Source organism: Polyergus mexicanus, unplaced genomic scaffold (genome assembly GCF_030449975.1).
Source record: "Polyergus mexicanus isolate NDT 795.1 unplaced genomic scaffold, iyPolMexi1.0 SCAF_17, whole genome shotgun sequence".
NCBI lineage: Eukaryota > Metazoa > Arthropoda > Insecta > Hymenoptera > Formicidae > Polyergus > Polyergus mexicanus.
Genome location: NW_027223337.1, coordinates 1647851 through 1668391, shown reverse-complemented (window position 1 = coordinate 1668391; position 20541 = coordinate 1647851). Strand labels below are relative to the sequence as shown.

The 20541-nt window shown below is 32.4% G+C and overlaps 6 protein-coding genes across 10 annotated transcripts in view; 2 read left to right on the top strand and 4 right to left on the bottom strand.

Annotated features, from left to right (window-relative positions):
* Nucleotides 1-5323, bottom strand: part of LOC138940723 (midasin) — a 114447-nt gene extending 109124 nt beyond the window's left edge. Inside the window, exons 1-5 of the mRNA XM_070309862.1 lie at nt 5243-5323; nt 4863-5101; nt 4148-4402; nt 2950-4004; nt 94-2838 (exon numbers count right to left, since the gene is read on the bottom strand). Of these exons, the coding sequence (XP_070165963.1) occupies nt 94-2838; nt 2950-4004; nt 4148-4402; nt 4863-5101; nt 5243-5314 (4366 nt within the window). The 5' untranslated portion in view covers nt 5315-5323. The remainder of the gene's footprint in view (nt 1-93; nt 2839-2949; nt 4005-4147; nt 4403-4862; nt 5102-5242) is intronic.
* An 862-nt stretch (nt 5324-6185) lies between these two features.
* Nucleotides 6186-6590, bottom strand: LOC138940795 (proteasome assembly chaperone 4). Its single transcript, XM_070310009.1, has one exon. It carries the CDS (start codon nt 6588-6590, stop codon nt 6186-6188), a length of 405 nt encoding a protein of 134 aa, XP_070166110.1.
* Nucleotides 6591-7033: 443 nt separating this feature from the next.
* LOC138940586 (MKI67 FHA domain-interacting nucleolar phosphoprotein-like) lies at nt 7034-8899 on the top strand. The gene is made up of 4 exons (XM_070309602.1): nt 7034-7266; nt 7597-7803; nt 7888-7996; nt 8075-8899. Exons 1-4 carry the CDS (start codon nt 7141-7143, stop codon nt 8317-8319), a joined length of 687 nt encoding a protein of 228 aa, XP_070165703.1. The 5' UTR covers nt 7034-7140; the 3' UTR covers nt 8320-8899.
* Nucleotides 8900-9358: 459 nt separating this feature from the next.
* On the bottom strand, nt 9359-11886 carry Pths (ATP-dependent RNA helicase DDX47). Its single transcript, XM_070309378.1, has 8 exons — nt 11636-11886; nt 11140-11233; nt 10886-11050; nt 10647-10813; nt 10328-10564; nt 9981-10204; nt 9645-9906; nt 9359-9565 (listed from the first exon to the last, which is right to left on the bottom strand). The coding sequence occupies exons 1-8, from the start codon at nt 11654-11656 to the stop codon at nt 9437-9439; spliced, it is 1299 nt and encodes a 432-aa protein (XP_070165479.1). The 5' UTR covers nt 11657-11886; the 3' UTR covers nt 9359-9436.
* Nucleotides 11887-13585: 1699 nt separating this feature from the next.
* On the top strand, nt 13586-20229 carry Dlic (dynein light intermediate chain). 3 transcript variants are annotated; one of them, XM_070309362.1, is made up of 11 exons: nt 13586-13689; nt 13876-13949; nt 14365-14481; nt 14567-14797; nt 15037-15247; nt 15327-15515; nt 15579-15693; nt 15793-15933; nt 16594-16759; nt 16821-16938; nt 20002-20229. In XM_070309362.1, the coding sequence occupies exons 1-10, from the start codon at nt 13595-13597 to the stop codon at nt 16934-16936; spliced, it is 1455 nt and encodes a 484-aa protein (XP_070165463.1). In that variant the 5' UTR covers nt 13586-13594; the 3' UTR covers nt 16937-16938; nt 20002-20229. The 3 variants fall into 3 exon arrangements, with proteins under 3 accessions (XP_070165463.1, XP_070165462.1, XP_070165464.1); XM_070309361.1 differs by having other exon boundaries at nt 19999-20229; XM_070309363.1 differs by lacking the exon at nt 20002-20229 and having other exon boundaries at nt 15793-15909; nt 16821-17942.
* The window catches only part of Mib1 (mind bomb 1), a 378498-nt gene continuing 376400 nt past the window's right edge, over nt 18444-20541 (bottom strand). For all 3 annotated transcript variants that reach the window (XM_070309358.1, XM_070309359.1, XM_070309360.1), the window contains exon 15: nt 18444-20135. In XM_070309358.1, coding sequence (XP_070165459.1) covers nt 19995-20135 — 141 coding nt within the window. In that variant the 3' untranslated portion in view covers nt 18444-19994. The remainder of the gene's footprint in view (nt 20136-20541) is intronic.

Here is a 20541-nt window from a genome sequence, read left to right as displayed (position 1 = left end):
TCTGCTTTGAATTTCTTATATTCAAAGACACATGTAAAATTGTTTTCTTTCTACATATTTTGATCTAATTTGCCATTCACGGCTTATACTCACCCAGCAATGAATTTAATCGCTCCAGAACGCTATCATCGGCTAATGAGATTTCATCAGCTAAAAACAGATCACCATTACGCATGGCATTTATCAGAGAACCGTCCACCCACTCAAAAAGCCTTTGATCACCTTCGGCACGCTCTCGAACTGGTCGTAGATTTCCCAAAAAATCAGATGATTCGATGTGCATGTGACAATTAACGCTACGCATAGTTTGACCGTTAATAGCGGCGATCAATTGGCAGATAGTCGTTTTGCCTCCGCCGGTCTCGCCGACTAGAAGCACCGGTTCCTTGAATTGGCAAGATTTCTTTACCAATACCGCCATTCTACGCATATGATAAGTCCACACAATGTGATCAAAACCTGAGATCTTGTTGTTCAAGATCTCCTCTAAAATGTGTCTTGTCACAGGCGAAGTCTTGTCGTTTAGTGTGAACAAATGGTCAGGATCCACGTCCTTCTTCATATGCTTCTTTAGTACTTGTCTTATCTGGTCCGCTTCTTCCGCTCGGCGGACTTTAGATGCGAGAACGAGATAACCTTCGTCCGCCATATGTTGATTCCAATCGTAAAATTTGTTGTTTACTTCTGCTAATTTATATCTCTCGCCCCAACGAAACAGATCTCGCAAAGTTATAAATCCTTTTTTACCAGCAAAAGTTGCTGTATTCTTACGTTTTATTTGAAGCTCCGTCATTACATTAATTATTTGCTTGCAATATGACTCGGGCATATAGCATCTCTTGTGAAGTATTGTCTGTAATTCATTCGGCGGTATCTCATCGAAGTGTAATTCTACGAATCGGTTCCTGAACGCTCGGGATAGAACTTTTCGACCGCCGTAAAGACCAGGAGGATTTTGTGTAGCGAATAGCATAAAGTGTTTGTGCGCTTTCACGACTTGTTGCGTCTCGGGTATGAAGAGTTCTCTGTTGTCATCAAGGACTCGATTTAAAGCTTCCAGGACATCGCTTGGGGCTAAATTTAACTCGTCCAAAATAATCCAATATCCTTTACGCATTGCATCAACTAAAACTCCTTCTTTGAACATCAGCTTACCAGTTTCGTCCGCGATATAACTTCCGACATACTCCTCTAAATCTGTATGCTCGTGATTGTTTATTCGGACACAGACATGTCCTGTAGTCTTCGCCAGATAAGTAATCAAACTGGTCTTCCCTACCGATGTGTCACCTTGTAATAAAACTGGGATTTTCCCGATCGACACCGCTCTCGCCAAATCTTTCAAATTTCTACTGATGGAATCAGTCAGTATGTAATTGCTAGGTATTTCAGGCGTTAAACTTCCTTGAAGAATCCAATATCCTTCGATACACATGTAATTTTTGCTCAGACTCGGATTCGGATTCGGTATGTGATTGCCAAGAAAGGCTTTGACATTTTGATTATGCAAGATAGCTTTCGTGATCATTTGCTGCACAATTGAATACGAGTTATAATCTAACTGCGTCAGGAAACTTAAAGAGAAAGCTTCGTACACAGATCTCTGATAATTGCCGCACGGATTCAATGCAGAAATATACAATGCGCGACAGAGAGTCCTAAGACTGTAATGTGGTTTGTGCGCCGTACCGTCGGACAACGTGTTCGTAGCTTCCTTTCTCACATTCAAATAGAATTTCACGATTTCCTCGTGTATCTTCACAGGCATATGCAGAGTTTTCAAATAAGAATTCACGAGCACCCGAAGATCCGGTATTGCAGTTAGTTCGTCAATGTAGAACTCAGTGAATCTATTCCTCAAACCGACTGGTAGATCTTTCTTACCGATGTCTGTAGCCGGATTCATGCAGGCGAACACTGTGAAGTCAGGATGTCTTTTCACAGGCTCACCCCCGCCGTGTTCATGCAACAACAGCGACTCCGAAGAACTTTCCAGCAAACCGGAGAGACATTCCAGTGTCTCCGCGCTCGCCAAATTAATCTCGTCTAAGAGAACCCAATCGCCATTTCGCAAAGCCTTAATCAAACTACCTTCCATGAAAGAGAATGCATATTGACTCTTCACTTGAACTTTCAGTTTATAAAGTTTACCCCGTATCTTCTTCCACTTTCTTAGCATATTTAGATGACTGATTAGTCTGGAATGTATCACGTCATCTTTTTTAAGCTTAAAATCTTCTAATAACTTTGTTAGCCTTTCTTTCTGTATCCTTACAGCAGAATATGTACTTATCAGCATTTTTTCAATAAGTTTATCCCATTTATGCTGCTCGTAACACAAGGTTATGCTATCTAAGTAGTTCTTGTTTGATTTTACCACAAAATAAAAGTGAAACAGTTCCTCAAATTCCTTTAGAATAGGTAAGATATGGACCTTTAAATCAACCGGTTTGTAGCCACCTAATAAATCGACACTCTCACTTTGCTGATTCATATTTATAATTGTTAACTTGTGATTAGTACTCCTTGCCAAATACTGTATTGCACTTGTTTTTCCAGTACCCGTCTCACCGACGAGCAGGACAGGCTCCTTTAGCATGATGCAGCTAGCTATGCGTTCTAATAAACACGCAGAAAGCTTTGTAAACGAAAAATTGGTATTTTCATACATTTTCTGTGAATATGGCACTTCCTTGCGAAGCAGCTGCACTCTACCCGCTATCAGAACATTGTAGTGCAAATCTATGGAAGGGTTGTGGAAATTGCAGAAATATTCCGCTTTAGTCTCTATAATGCCGAGTTTGCAAGCCACCATTTTGGCCAAGTTTAATCGTTGGTCTACAAAAAAAAATCGTAATATTCAATGACATATAATTAAAATGCTTTTAAATATAGTTACCTCAATATCATATTATAAAAAAAGAAAATAGAAAATAGATAAAAACGTACTTTCATTAGGAACCGAATAACAAAAGACATCCAAAGCATCCTGATATATTTTTAATGCAGAATTTGGCGATGATACATCAAAATCAATGATAGCTCTGGAACACCACTTTATTAAATCGCGTGTCGATGTCTGTCGCCCAATTTTTAATGATACTATAGCATTATTTGCATCATTTTCACTATCATGATGTCCTACAGAAAACAACAAGAATACATCTACTATTCTAGTAGCGATAGTGCTCAGTACTGGAAATAACGTTTTAACTACAATAACTAATTCATCTTTGGATAAAGGTTCCACGTTTAGACACAGCCAATGTTTCTGCAATAAACTCAAAGATCCTGTGATATGCTTCTGAATGCCCGTGGTTGATATCATCAATCGCCGAGTAACAAACAACTGAAATCCACTATTAGCGTAAACGGTATCGCGATAGCCGGGTACACAGAGTGTTCCTGTTTCCATCAAATTGCTTAGAACGCTGATTACATCTAGAGCAGCGCTGTCTATGTCTTCTAATAACAACCATTTGCCGGCAACAACCGCTTGCGTGAGAACACCCGGTTGCCAAACGAATTCACCAGGCACATCAGTACATCTGTACATTCCCAGTAGCATCTTCGAGTCAGTTTGATCGCCTAGTTGCACCTTGACAAAATTTGACATATCATGTCCAGTGACTTTGGCTAAATACTCTACCAGAGCTGTCTTACCGCAGCCTACTGGTCCTTGCAAACAAATACATTTTTTGAAGCCAATGGCCATAGCCAAACTTTGCAGATTTTTCATCATGGATGGAACTGAAACTAAATTATGGGAGCTTTGATTCTTCCCAAGAGTTGGTAACAAAATGCCATCGATAGATATAATAGATGAGATATTTTTGACTGTATCTTCCATTGACTCAAAGCTTGCACAAGCAATTCTAGTGTCCGTCTTCTTGTCTTCATAATCAGTCAGAAATTTGTCAAAATTTGGTATAAATGTTTGTACGCACAACAATCTTGTTGACTCAGACATGTTCAAAACTATTGCTATACATTTTAAGGCAGTCCTAGAATCAAATAAGAAAGTCTTTTATTTTCAAAAGCAATCATAGAAAAAAATAATTAAAATTCTCTTAAAATATATATAATATTGCTTATTCTTTCTAAAAAGTCAAAAGTTTTATTAGTAAATTCATTGCAATGTACACACCATTTTACTCTATCATCTGTATTTGTTAGATATTTATAAAATTTGGACCAATTCCACTTGTGTTTAAAATGGCTAACAGCGGACCGCAAAATATTATAACATGCAATTACAATGTCATATTCAGATATTGCAGAGACATTGTATGATAATTTCTTTGTATTTCGTCTTTTTGCAGTAACAGTTTCAAGAGAAGAATTATCTGTATCATTAAATTCAAATGGTGCTGGATTAACATCAAAATAGCGTAAAACAAATCTGAAATAACAAAAAAAAGATATATATATATATTATTCTATAAATTAATGTAACTATATTAGTGTAAAGAATCTTAATATTATAAATATATGCATAAGATAAATCCAATAATTTATTTTCTAATATTAGCAAAAAATATTAATATTTAATTTCTGACTTTGAAACTGGAGAATATAAAAACTGAATATTTCCAGTTCCGAAATTTTAATATCCCAATATATATCATAAAATTTTATATATTTATCTAATTCATATATATGTATATCATTCATTAACAATAAATTTATTAAAAGTCAAATTAAATTAAAATATATTTCATCAAAGCCAAAAATCAATTGCTTGTCAATCTTGTACAAATAAAATATATAAATTTGTAAAATGTTATATAAATTAGATTTGTTATTATAAAAAGTTGATTGTGACACAATGCATGAAATAAATATATATCATAAATACATACGTTTTTAATAAATCCTGATTAACTAGAAGCAGTTTTCCTAGTATAACACAATTCAATATATGAATAATATCTTTGTCAATTAGTGCTGACGATTGCATATCATCTGTAGATATTGCCATTGAAACAAGTGCTGGTAACAATTCTGGAAAACAGTCAGCAACATCTTCTGTGCACTCTGGCTGCATTAAAAATTCGCATAATGTTTCTAAAATTCTGTCAGGCTCGATTTGATGAAATTCCTAAAAAAAATAAACAAAGAATTGAATTTATATCTATTAATTTTACACATTCGCTGACAATCAAGATTAATAAATAATAATTTAAAATATACATGTGACGATTAAATATACGTTAAATAATATTACAAAAATAATATTTACTTCAGAAGGAAAGAATCTTTCTTTGTATTTCTCATTTCGCTCACAGAATTTCGACAATTTCTGAATTAACATTGCGCACGATTATACTCTGAAAAGTTATAACTAATTATTTCAAAATCACACAAAACACGTGGTAATCAAAGAAGATTGTACTTTGTAAAAACGAATGATGATAATTATAACCTGGCAAACCACGTGTTTCACTCAGTACAACGAATTCGCATTGATGTCAGTACGAATCCCACTATTCCACATGATCCCACACTTAATGGATGCGCAGAGCGCTCTGCGCATCACATATACACGGTTCAAACTTATGTTATCCCCTCCACTGCCGAGCAGGGGAACCGGGACGCCGGGATCTCGTTCTGGCATCACTCCGTATTTGCATATTTTCGGCATAATTCAGAGTACAAATATCTTTGCCTGATTGGTTCAAATTTGAAGCATTTGAAACGTCATCATTATTATTTAAAATGTGAAAAAATGGCAAAAAAGCAATTGATAGTAATTGATTCTATTAGTTTTATATTTGATATCTATTATTAAGATTAAAAGTAATATATTACATGCAATTAAGAAAAAAGTAATTTGAATTTTTATATGATACTTATATTTATGCATTACGATCTTCCGCATGTTTATACGTCGCTTTTAAAGCTATTGACGGAAAACAATTTTATTCACTTCTTTGTATTCATTTTACATTATATAATAGTAATTAAGAATGGATAAACTATTAGTATCTCTATTAAAATAAATGTTTCTTATTTACAGAATCTTGAAGTACTATTTATAGATTTATTAGTGTAATAAGGAAAGATAATTTATTTATTTTACACAGCATACATGTACTTTTTATTTTTTTTTATTATTATAGACAATAGAAAGTATTCATTACCTATCAAAAGTCCTTTAAATAAATATCCTGTAGAATTATCTGCTAATGTTCAAAGTCTGATAAATCATTATGTATCTTGAATTCTTCTTGTATTCTCTTTTCAATCCCTAGCAATAACATATTGTCCACTGTTACGTTAAAACTAACATATACTGGTTTTCCAAGTTTTATGCTCAATCTCTTAGCTATGTTTGTAGATGTAGCATCTGCTACAGCACCCATAATTTTGGTTGCAATAGGATGTTTTTCAAAGTCTGATGTAAAAGAAAAGGACAGATCTTCCATGGTGGAATTAGTACAATCTCCTATCCACAGATACAAGGAATCTTTCATCTTCATGATTTCACAATTAATAGTAATATCACCGACTTTGGCAACAAACTTGTGAAATTTGATGCCACATTGTAGTAATTCTGCTCGAGGTTTTTGCTCCATTGTATTTGCCATTCTTTACTATAATTTTCCCTATTTACCTGTGAATTATCATAGTTTTATGTTAAATTATTAAAAAAATAATAAAAAATAATTGCGCAAGGACTACATAATTTAATAGAAGATAAGAAGCAATATTACTAGACAAAATAATCTGATTGATTACCTCGCATTTTAAGTAATTCAAGCAATTTGAATGACTTTCAAAGCTCAGATTGTACGCGTGTTAATTAAAGAAATTTGCGTTTAAATCATTATACATTTCTACTTCATGCTTCACACAATCTGTGACACAGTTCTCGTTGTAATGCTAAAAACTGCGTTCAGAAATACACTATTAACTAACATATCGTTTATGATTGGTATATATTTATAAATCCACCAATCAGATTCATTTTTCAAAAAGTATACTCTGTTTTCTTCTCTGAACCCAGCCGACAGATCCGTGCGCTTTCTTTTTCTATAACCTTTCTTTATCCACGAACATATGATTCTCTAATCTACGTATCGTTTATATCAGAATACGAGGCTAAGTAGTGCTGAAATTGGTCCCCTCGTTTGCAAAATGGATGTCGCGCATCTTGAGAGAACCACGAAAGCAAAAAAGAACGATGCGGTGCGAAAAATATCGAGGCCAAAAGCAGGCGGTAATCTGGAAAAAGCTGTAAAAAATGTGCAACATATCTTGAAGGTTAGATATAACCTTTGATAGAAAAGGTTTTATTTAATTTTTACAATATTTTGTATTTATCACATCATTTTATTATATATTCGTAGCTTGCTCATTTATATTACTTTGCTAATATTCATATTTTTGAATTTATCATACATGTGTAATTATTTTAATATTTATTGTAATGCTTACTGTGCTATGTATGTTAACAATTACTGCAATTATTTTAACAAAATGTTTAATAAGAATTTAAATGACTCGAATGTTAATGAATGTTAATTGTTTAATAAGAATTTAACCGATTCGAATGTTAATTGTTACATTTATTAATATGAATACGCTTTTCAGAAAAAGAAAGGACAAGCTAAAGCTGCCAAGAAAAAGAGAACAGGTTCAATGAAACATAAATCTATACAATTTAAAGTGAAAAGACCGAGACAAAGAGGGATAGTTTATGTAGGACACATACCTCATGGATTTTATGAAGAACAAATGAAAGACTACTTCAAACAGTTTGGGAATGTAACAAGAGTACGAGTGGCACGATCCAAAAAAGTATACATAAATCTAAATGAGCCGTAAACTGTTTTAGAAGAGTGCAATGACTATACTGCTAACTTTTACAAATTTTATTTACAGACTGGGAAAAGTCGTGGCTATGGTTATGTAGAATTCCTTTACCCAGAAGTTGCTCAAATTGCAGCAGAGAGTATGAATAATTATCTCATGTGTGGTCGATTATTGAAAGGTATTATTTAAACTTTAAAATTATATTAACATGTTAATTTTAATTACTTTTTTTATGCATACGACATATATTTTTTAGCCACATATATTCCACCGGAGAAGCAGCATTTTGGATATTTCATGGGAGTAAATTGGACACAAAATGAATATCCTAAATTAAGAAGCAGGAGTAAGACAATCTTACGTAAAAACCGTGTTCAAAGTGCTGAAGCTTACAAAAAATATATTAAAAATTCACTCAATAAGCTTTCTATGTTGGAAGATAAATTGCAAGATAAAGGAATTAGTATAAAATTTCAACCCATTGATGTACCAAAGTCGTAACGAACGATACAAATTTATACAGTAAATATGTTTCTCTGTTATACTTGTAACAATAAAAATTTATAAAGCTTTTATAAATTATATTTGCCGAAATCGTTATGTATAATCACATCTAAATGTTGTATACTATATTATTGACGCTCGAAACATTACGATACGATAGTTACTTCCTGTCTATATGTCTTGGTCTATCTCACAGATGCCTATATACAGGGTTGGGAAGTAACGCGTTACTTGTAATGTCGTTATCGTTACTTTTTTCTGTTTGTAACGGTAACGGTAACGTCGTTACATTTTTACAATAACGGTAACGAATTAGCCGTTACTTTTAGGTTCTTTATTATATCTATTCAATAGATATATTTTTTGAAAAATATTTTGTAGCCTTCTATCATAGGCTGCATTCTGATAGTCACTGCCAGTACTGAAAATCTATAGTAACGTAAATTATAGATTTTATAATACTGACAGTGAATATTGGAATACACTCTTAATATCAATATTTAAAAACAATGTTTGATAAAAATTTTCGACAAAATTGAAATTTGTAAATTATAATTTAAATTTCTATAAAGACAAGGTATATTAAAAAGTAAAGATATTAACATAAAAAATTAGAATCGTTAAATAAGACTAATTTTGAGTTTTTAATTGTAACATAGATTATTACATTTAATATTGTATTGTGATTCTTTGAGCGATATTTAAACACCATACTGCTCTCTGTGCAAAGACTACAAGTCGTTAAAATACAATACTAATTTCTTCAGTATAACAAAGTTTGCTTTATTGCTTAGCCTTAGTTGCATTTCAAGCTTTACAGGAGCCTTAATTCGGTTAGAATAGCATAAAGTACTTTATAATGGATTAAAATCTAATATAAAGAAGAATCTAATTAGAAGATATACAATATTTTATAAATATGAAAAAAAAAAATATAAAATAATATACAATAGATGAAAATTTTTATTGATTTTCAAGTGAGATATAGTTAACAAAATAAAAAGGATTATTATATTTTTTATTTAAACCACAATCATAAAAAGAAAAAGGACTTTATTATAATAAAATTAATTATAATATTAATGACATACATTATACACAATATTTAGCATTCTTACTTTCTTTTACTTTTTGTTTTCATCCTTTTCCTCACCCCAATAGACTGTTCTGTATCGTCGTCTTCGTTGTTGCCGCCGTGTTTTCGTTTACCTGATTTCTTGCTCTCTTCGATATTTTTCATATCCTAGAGATAATATTTATATGCAATATAGATGCATTGTTAGCATTTCTTTATTAAAAATCATTAATTTTAAAGCTCTTACCATTTTCACTATTCGCTGTGCTTCGCTTACTCTTTCTTGCAGCAACATTACTTCTTCTTCTTCTGTTGGATATAATGGCAATTGTTTTGATATCAACTGCTCTATTCGTTGATATAGTTCGACATCGTATTGCGTGACAAATGTGATCGAACGGCCGGATCGGCCTGCACGCGCAGTTCGACCTACTCTATGTATATAATCCTTACTATGTGTAGGTATATCGAAATTGATAACGATATCTACATGTGGAATATCAAGCCCTCTAGAAGAAAAACACAATTTAAAATCTGATTTTAATAGTCAATATTCAATAGTATATTTTGTATCGCGACTAACCTGCTAGCAACATCCGTTGAAATTAGTATAGATCTATTTTTTGCTTTAAATTTCGTCAGCGCAGCGATTCTCTTGTTTTGTGACATTTGGCCGTGTAGGGGAACTGCTGTAAATCCTAAGTTTCGCAATAATAGAGCAGTTCTTACAGTATTATTGCAGGTTCCGCAAAATATCATGAAACTATTACCTGCCAATTCATTCAAGATATGTACCAGATACACATCCTGCCACACAAAATTATTTAATATATGTAAAATTATAAATATAATTTTTATAGATATATTATGCATGCCAACATTTATTTTGCGACTAATAATCATGCTGTTATATTTGTTGTTAATTATCACCTTGAATTTCACTGGAATAAATACATAATATTGTTGCAGTTTTTCTACAGTTTGATATTTGGTGGACACCTCAACTTTAACGGGATTTCGCAAAGATGCACGTTGCAGCTTTTGTACCTTCTTCGTCATGGTTGCAGAGAATAATAATGTCCTCCTTTCCCGTGGTATCACTCTGAGAATTTTATCAACCTCTACCTCAAAATCCATGTTCAAAATGCGATCTGCCTCATCCATAACCTTGTGAATAAGACAGAAGAAAGAAAGATTAAAATTAATTTAACAATTCTCGAAATAAACCATGTATTGCATGTGTAATTACCAGAAATCTTAATTGCCGTAAATTGAAGCCCTTTGTATTTTCCAAATGATCAACTAATCTACCAGGTGTAGCAATGATAATATGAGGTTTTTTCTCTAATAGTAATCCCTGTGCATGCATGTCCATTCCCCCTACTATCACTATACATTTCACACCTATGCTGGAACCTGAAACAAATATAGTATAAATCAGATCTCTTAACAAAATAAGTTATTAAATAAAATAAAAGTTATTCTTACCTAATGCTTCAAATTGCTCTGAAATCTGGAAAGCCAATTCCCTAGTAGGTGTCAACACAAGTGCAAAATATCTTTGAGGATTTTCCAATAATGCTTGTAGTATAGGCAATGCAAAAGCAGCAGTTTTTCCTGATCCAGTCTCTGCTAATCCTATTACATCCTTGCCTATCGATTATCAAACAAATATAATTGCATCAATATTAATACATTACTCTTTTATAATTTAATTATAATTGTATCATTCTTAAAATCACCTTGAATTATCAAAGGAATAGCTTCTTGTTGAACCTTGGTAGGTTCTTTCCATTTTAATTGAATGCATGTATTACACAGAGTATCCACAAGCCCCTATTTGATAAACATCATTTAATTTTTATTACGTAAGATGTTACTTATACAGATACACAAATAAACAATAAGGAATATAAAATTAAATGTATATAAGAAATTGTAAGGACTTAAATTCACATCAGACTATGTATTAAAGATTTTAAAAAATTAAAGATTGAAATTTGATCAATCAAGATAAAGAAATTTTAGCTTTTTTTGATTAGTCAAATTCCAATCTTTAACCTTGAATGCATAGTTTGATACAAGCTTAATTTCTTATGCTTAATTTCATATTCCTTATTCTAATTTCTAATTATATAATAATCTCTTTCACCCAAATATATAAAGATATATTTTTAATAATAATATATAAAATTTTATTAGGGATTATACGATTAATAAATGTGTTTTAATATTTACTAGTGCTTTCCAATCATCCATTGCAGTGTAGAATGTGGCGGATGGCGCGATGGCGGACAGCTACCACCGTAGACATAGTATATCTAGACCGAATATTGAGGAGTGGGAGCCGAAGTGCACATAGAAAAAGACATCTGTTTCGTGCCCCTTGCGTTCTCTCTCGCTCGCATGTTATATGACGAAAGAGAGCGCTATACTCTGTGCGAACGGGAGAGAACGCACGGAGCACGAAACAGAGTATGTCCTTTTCTACGTGCATCTTTACCCCCACTCCTTAAATAAAGGCAAACGCTCGGTCTAAATATACTATGTCTATGGTGTTGGCCAAAACGGGTTGCGCATGCGCGAAATAAGTAAATTGGTCGGTAATGCCATCTGAACTATTTTATATATATATAAAGTTATAAAAAATTACAAATATAATTATATTAAATATTTATAATCACTTCGTAATTGCTTTGCATCAGAAACTCTGATAAATTGTGTGATCGTACAATAAATAACATATAATGTCATTTATTCCGTCAAATAAGATAGACAGTAGGCATTTAATTAGGTATTTAAATATTGTGAGAGAGAACGAAGGAGTAGAAAAAAGATTAAGTGAGAGAGAAATTTAGATGGCGTTACTGGCCAACTTACTTATTTCGCGCATGCGCACTCCGTTTTGGCCAACACAAAATTCTCCGCACAAGTTTAGCAAATTCCTTTACACGTGGAATGGCGTAGGATTGCTCTCGCTAAAGCTTGCAACAACATTACTGCAATATTGCAATATTGCATATTGTAGTTTAATGTTGCAGAAATATTACAAAGACATTATTTTACAATATAACTTTAATAATGTTACAGCAACATTCCAAAAATATTCCAAAGAAAGTATTCGATAATCGCTAGTTCATTCGTTTACCGCTATGCGGCGCATATTGCGCTATCTATTCCGCATTTAATTTTTAGTCACGATGATTATATAAAGTTTACAAAGAGCGACTAATAAGATTAAAGATATAATAACTACTTTTATTAGCTTAAATTATATGATATAACCCCAACACAGGGGACTCAGACATTGGACTAAGAATTCTTTTAATAGTTTCCATTCTTATATAAAATCAAAAATTTGATAATAATTTTTTAACATGCAAGATACTTCAGATTTTAATAAATAAATTTTGAGATTATATGAAGACAAAAGAGATGTGAAAAAACTTATATGCGTAAATCCACCACAATCTTTTTGCATATCTGAATATTTCGGATACAGAGATTGTGAATTTACAAAATTGCAAATTGAGTTTTTTCTTATTTCTCTTAGATATTCTTTGTCACTGAAGGAAGTCGAATGTGTACCGAAAAATTTACAATTTATAATTTCGTTATTATTATAATACAGAAAATCTATATACACACTAAATCCTAATTCTTATATGCCTAATTTCTTATTATTTTTTTCATATGTTAAAATATTTTTTTCATATGTAAAAATATTATGTCGATAAATATACATAAAGCATTATTGCATATATATTATATTGCTATGTTGCTGCAATATTATATTGCAATATTTCTGTAGGCGGATATTTTACTGTTGCTGCAATATCATAACAACGTTGCAGCAACATTTCGTAATGTTTCTGCAATGTTGCAATCTTGCAGAAAAATGTTGCTGCAATGTTGTTGCAATCTTGCGGTGCTGTATGGGTTATTTCCTCCTTCTTCTTATATAAAGCAGGACCAACAGCAATATTCAACGTTTTTTACGCAAGCGTTGTCGCTTGCCGCCTCCTGTGTGCAGGAGCCATAATCGAGCAAGCGTCTTAATAATCTCGATTGTAAAATCGACTTGTTTGACGCTAATTGATCGAAATCGAACTGCAATTTAATCGACTCTGCAATCGCACACCACACCCGCGTACCATTGCTCGCGCGCTCGCAATCGATATCCTTCCTGTCAAATGGATGATAATGGCAGCGACGATGGTTGATACAATGTTGCAGAGCAATGGCTTTCAGGCGAAAAAGAAAGAGGATATCGAGAATAAGGACAATTTGTGGTACGTGTCGTGATATTCACGTGAATATTATCCGTTTATCGAAATGCGATGCGAAATGAGAACGCCAGTTTGTCTCATGCTTCGTGAGAGATGGTCTTCCGCTTCATGACACATCCTATTATTGCGTGAGAAAAATTGAGCATTATCAATTCACATCTTATTCGATGTTATTTGTATGCTTCGCAGGTCGTCTATTCTAGCGGAAGTGCAGAACAGCGGCAACAATAAGCTACCATCAAACAAAAACGTCCTCGTTTTAGGTAAATGTCAACGAAATCCGATCGACCGTAGGCCGATATAGCACGCATATTAAGTATCTCTGCTGCTGCTAAATGCGTATGTCATCGATAGAAAAAAAGTGCTACATTGCCATATTTGTGCTACTGATTAATCGGAGATAAATCGATCTTTTTATTGTGATTTTTTTCGTACCCACTCGTGATACTTTAGTCGTAGCATACTGACAGGTTATATCACAGTAATATCCACACGATCTGCAATATCTTTAACGATTTGCATATAGACATGCTAATACGTTTCAAGTATTACGTAAAAAAATATATTTGTCTTTCCTTGCGAATATTACTAGTAGCAAGTGTAATATATTTTTACTATAATTATTATTGATAAATATAGAGATGTTTGTATGTATGCTTTATGGTATATTTTTGTTAGGTGACAATGAAAGTGGGAAAACTACACTTATAGCGAAATTACAAGGTGTAGAGGACCCAAAGAAAGGTTCCGGACTAGAATTTGCATATATCGATGTGAGAGATGATTATCGAGATGGTTGGTGCAAAATTAACGTGGATACTCTGATTATTAATTGACAGGATTGTTTTGACAGATGTTGCAATATATGACTTCTTCGTAGATCACACAAGGCTGTCTGTATGGGTTCTGGATGGAGACCCGGGTCATGCAAATCTTTTGAGATTTGCTCTGAACAAAGAAAGGTTTCCGCATACACTTGTTATGTTAGTCGCTGCCATGACTACACCATGGGCCATTCTTGATCAGCTTCAAGCATGGGCAGCATTATTAGGCGATCATATTGACAAATTACCATTAGATAATGATACTAGGCAACGGTGCAGGCAGCTTAGTAAGTAAATTAAAATGTAACAAATGTATAATATATAATATTGTACCATTGTTTCAATGTTAACACAAATATTGGATATTTCTTTGATTACTACTATATTTATTGTTTCAACTCTTAACTTTTCTTAATCTAAGATAGGAACCAAGATGCAATGTGCATTTTTATGTAGAGAATTTATTTTAACTTTGAGATATATGTATATATATGTAATATTGTTATGTACAATTTTATTTTATTAGATATTAAGAAATGGCAAGACTATACAGAACCAGGAGATGAACTAGATCCTGGGAGTCCCTTGCGACGTACCAGTCGTAATTTGGATGATGACACTGCTGAGAGTTTACCTTTGCCAGAAGGAGTACTTACAACCAATTTAGGGCTAGACGTCGTCGTGGTCATAACGAAAACCGATTATATGTCCACTCTGGAAAAAGAACAGGATTACAAGTGTGTATTGAAGAATTCACTGCAACATAAATCATTAGTACAAATATTAATTCTATATAATTTGTTTATTTCTATTTAGAGATGAACACTTTGACTTTATGCAGCAGTGGATCAGGCGATTTTGCTTGCAATATGGTGCAGGCCTCTTCTATACATCGGCGAAAGAAGATAAAAACTGTGATCTGCTGTATAAATATCTTACACATAGGATATACTCTTTACCTTTTAGGACACCGGCGTTGGTTGTTGAGAAGGACGCAGTACTTATGTAGGTTTACTTTTATATTTCTGAGATTACTTCTTTTTGTATATTAACGATCATTATTTGCAGACCTGCTGGTTGGGATAACATGAAGAAGATTAGTATTCTACATGAGAATTTGCAATCCATGAAGGCAGACGATTACTATCGGGACGTTATTGCACAACCAGCGATAAATCGCAAAGTATGCTATCGTATTGTTTTTCTAATATAACTGATATAAGTGTACAGTTCTGATATGACACAAATGTGATAGTCTAACATATTGACATTACTAATATAGTGCATTGCCAGAGAAATGGAGATTCAAGCGGAGGAAGAGCAAGCTTTTCTCGCGCGACAGCAAGCTGCTCTATCCGGGTTAAAAGATCCCACTCGTTCTCCAACGACTCGGAATCAGGCAAGCCCTGGACCAATTATACAGGTTATACCATTTATAAGTAGAGCATGCTCTTCATGTTGCGTGTCAAATCAAAGGTACCACAGGTCGCTACTAATTTTCTCATCACATTTGCGAATTGTGCGAGTGATCCATTAATCTAATTCGTCGTCACGATGTCCATTACAAAATCATTGATTTTATAACTTAGCATATGTTTGTGCCAATTGTTTCGTTCATTATGCAGTATAATATATTCATATAATTGTTTCATTTATTCATATGATGATTCATTCAATGTTGAAAGCAGATGTATTTTTATCATTTATTACAAGCCTATGCCTCTTAGAAGACCCATATTGCTTAATGTGTCTAATGAATTTGTTTAATAGAATGATAAGATTATAATATATATATATATAATAACCATATCTCTCTGATATCAAATCATTTATTTCATTTAACATGTAATAATTTAATCCTTGCCAATAGAGGATGTCAATAAATCATATATAAGACCTCCCAATAGTTAGCTGTAGAATGCGTTATTGTTTAACAACTCATGTAATTTCAATTTCAATCATCATCTTGTGTGATTATTCCAGTTAACATTTGGAAGCATGTTCTAATCTATGTGGTATGATCTGTCAATTCAGAATATAATATGCTTCAAGAATGGATGGACACTAACATTTTTCTGGATAGGTGGCATCGCCGAACAAGAAGCTGGATCCCAAGGGTGCCGGCGCGACGCCGTCCGGAGAAGGTGTCTTAGCTAATTTCTTCAATTCTCTCCTTTACAAGAAGACTGGAGTGCAGCCTGGTTCACCAGGAACGCCAGGCAGCGTAGGAACGAGTCCCCTGAAACTTGGTATGTTATAATAAATTTCTTTCTATATCGAAAATACTAAATAGAACATTTCGTATCTCAGAGGCTACACCAGTGGACAAGGCGACGATGTGCAACGACGCAGCAGCGGAATTAGATCGTCTCACTCGGACCAAGAAAATTTCCCCACCTAATTTAAACTCGTCGTCTGAATGTTAAAGGTAACGCGCTTTTTCTTCGCGACCCTTCTTGTTGATGGAATGATGATCGAAGCTTCGTGCTGCCATTGGATAGGATTAAAACAAAAATTAAAATTCGGATAGAATTAAAACGAGAATTAAAAATTGGGATTTTTGTATCATATTTGTTGCGATGAAATAGATCGCGCATATACTGAAAACACAATGAACGAGCATAATGGTAAGATAGGTCGTGAAGAAGTAAAATTTATCTCTAATTAATTAATAGTAGTCTAACCTGATAAAATCACAAAAGAGGGAGATTTAAAAAAGAAAAGAAGAAAAAAAATAAATTTATATAATTTGTGTCACACAACTCTGTGACAATCTCGAGTGTTGTGTTTGACTAAATATCAGACAGAAAACTAGCAAGTTATTAAATTAATGTAATTAAAATATTTAATATAATGATTATATCGAGATATAGGCTTTACGCACATACCCCAGCGCCTGGTCATAGTAAATTATTTAGCAATCGCCCTTCGTATATATACGTGAAAACGGAAACATGTTCGCTACATCCACACACGAATGCACATCTTTTTTTTGTCTTTTCTTTGTAAGCGAATATTTTTATTATGTATTTCGTACTGGATTATTTCTCTTCACGAGATATCTCCATGACGACTCGTCACTGCATTCGATCTAATTTTTACGACATAAGTGCCGTTAGCGCTGCGAATGTGTTGTGCGAATGCGTGAGATAGTTTTTTCTACGAATTGTTCATAAAATATGCGAGATCTTTTAACAGAAGACGCAGTGCAGTCTTCATATATAGGAATAGCTAATGGTACGAGACTGGAATGGATGTTCATATCGCGTGTAAACTCGATAATTTCTTTGTAGATTTCAAACTGTGAGTATCTTACTCAGCTCACGCAAACAAATGAACAGAAATCTGTACATTCAGTTATCAATATATATAAATGTGGCTATATGTATATGAAATTTAAATTCTCGAAGAAAATAAATAATTTTTCGTATATATCGTCTCTTATACTCATCTACAGCCAGAGTAACCATTTATTATAAGTTTAGTTACAAGTTTATTGTGTGATATTTAATAAGGGATTTTCTCATATGGCAAGTTTACAAAATTCCTTTATTTCATTATTGGGTATATTGGAATACATTAAGCGATCAATAATGTAATATTATTTTGTTCTGTTGGACATAGTTTTGTGATATAACTTAGATTGTCACATTTTTATTTATGGTATCATAATTCGCGTTATGACGATGAAGTTGATTTCTAAATAAAATTCAAGAAAGACAGTAATAAAATATATGAAAGTACTGTCAACATAAGAATGCGAGTCTGAATAATCCTACTTTATATGTGTTTGTTTATTTCATATATTTGATACATATTGATATAAGCAATTTTCAAGAGACTGAGTTTATAGCCAAATAATTGAACATAAATTTGAAATCAAATATAATAAAATATCTATTTCAATTATTCAAACTTGAAAGGGATGTATAAACAAGAACACTACTATTACATAAAATATATACAAGAAATGCACAATTTGAATTGTCATAAAGGGAAAATAGGATAGATAATCACGCCTTTATAATTAATATATAATGATACATAAATGCACATCGCTATATCATAATTAATACATAATAATGATAGTTGTGCCAATAAAATATCATTGTGTCAATGGCAGATCCACATTTTCAAGAATCCAAAACTAAAATATTTTTGACTAAACTTAATAAAGTTTGATTTATAAATATATAACATGTGTGTATTTATTAATTAATAATATAGTTAATATAAAAAGCACTTGGGCCATACATATAATCAATATAAATTTTATATCGCTTATCATATAATTGTTATTTAAAAAAAAATAAATAATAAATTTTTAAGTTGAAAAGATAATCGAAAAGAAACTTTATTATTATATTATATCCTACCATTGTGGATCTATCATTGCATTACACCGAAAACATTTCTCTACCGATTAGATTAAAGTAATGGATAACATATTACATATTAGCAAATTGTAATATTTTAATGACCAATGATATTAATTATGTATAATCCTCATATGATTTATATTTTTTTTACATCAAAAGATAAAATATGATATTTTTTATTTATTAATTCTAACAATCTCTACATGGGAATTATTCAAGACAAATGTAAAGATATTAGTTCTATGTATTAACAATAAATATCCGGAAGAACTCTTATGTCTACTGGATTTTTTTAAATTTTTATTTATGCAAAAAAAAAACAATGCTAATAAATGATAAATAAAAAGCTCTGTAGGAAACATACTGGAAATATGTTACATTCGTGTTTGAATAACCATACGGCTACATATATGAAACATAACTTTAACAGCATAATATATCATTTATCATGCAACAATTTTTTTTTCTTGCTAGAAATATGAATATTAAATAATATAAGTGTGCTTACACCATATGTTTTCCGAGCTCGTTCAATCAATTGGATTATATTTTATTTATAAACTATTGCAAGCTCGAAAATGATCATTTCAGTATATACAGAATGTTTCAGATCTGCATGTTCAAATTGAAGGAGTAAATCCAACACGCCAAGGCAAGAAGCTTTTATAACGTTTCAAAACGTAATTTTTATCGTTTGAGTCATGACTTTTATATCTTTAATATCTGAATTTGATAAAAATAGCAATATTTCATTTTTATAAATTTTGATTTGGGGAAGCGCTATTTTGAGATTTGAAGTGCCAAATAGAAAAGTTTCTTATTTTGGTGTGCTGAATTCACCCCTTCAGTTTGGATATACAGATCTGGAACATCCTATATATTGTTTTTCAGTTTTATGCAACTGGGCCATGTCTTTTTAAAACAATATTGCTCTGTCGATTCAGCCTAATATAATCTTGTCAAAAATAAACACCATCAAAAAGAAACTAGCCAGTTTTTTTCTCTCATGAAATGTCGCAAATAGTCGTAGATTATATAATTTGCCCATCGTATCGTAATCGCCCTAGAAAAATTTCAACGCAATGCGATGATAGTTTTTTTATTTTTAGTAGAGCAGAATGCGCTTGTCGACCGCTTTGCGACATATTGGACACTCCGACATACGATCGCCACACATTTGGCAGGTGCCGTGTCCACATAGGAAGATCATGTTTTTCAGACGATCCAGGCAAACCGGACACATAGTCTGCAACAATAAAACAATCGGATTTTCGCGACTTATCGTCTCATCTCATAAATTCTATTTCACTTAATACGAATAAATTATTTTACGATTCAAACTCCAAGCTTTTTTCTTAATACAAGCTTTCGAAATTCTTCTAATTTAGAATCGATCATTTCTTAACAAAAATATAATTGTATATGCCATTCTTTATCATATTTTTTTATATTTTTGCAACGTCAAGTATCTTTAAAATTTTTTTATTATAGTTCAATTGAAATATCGAATGGAAAATAAGTCTTTCTAGTTAATTTGTAGCTCTCTCTTGTAATTGGCGAAATATAGACGTGAAAACTAAACAGAATGATAGATTGAAATTATCTTGTGCGACAAAAAAACATAGAATTTTCGAGAGAGCGTATATTCCCGT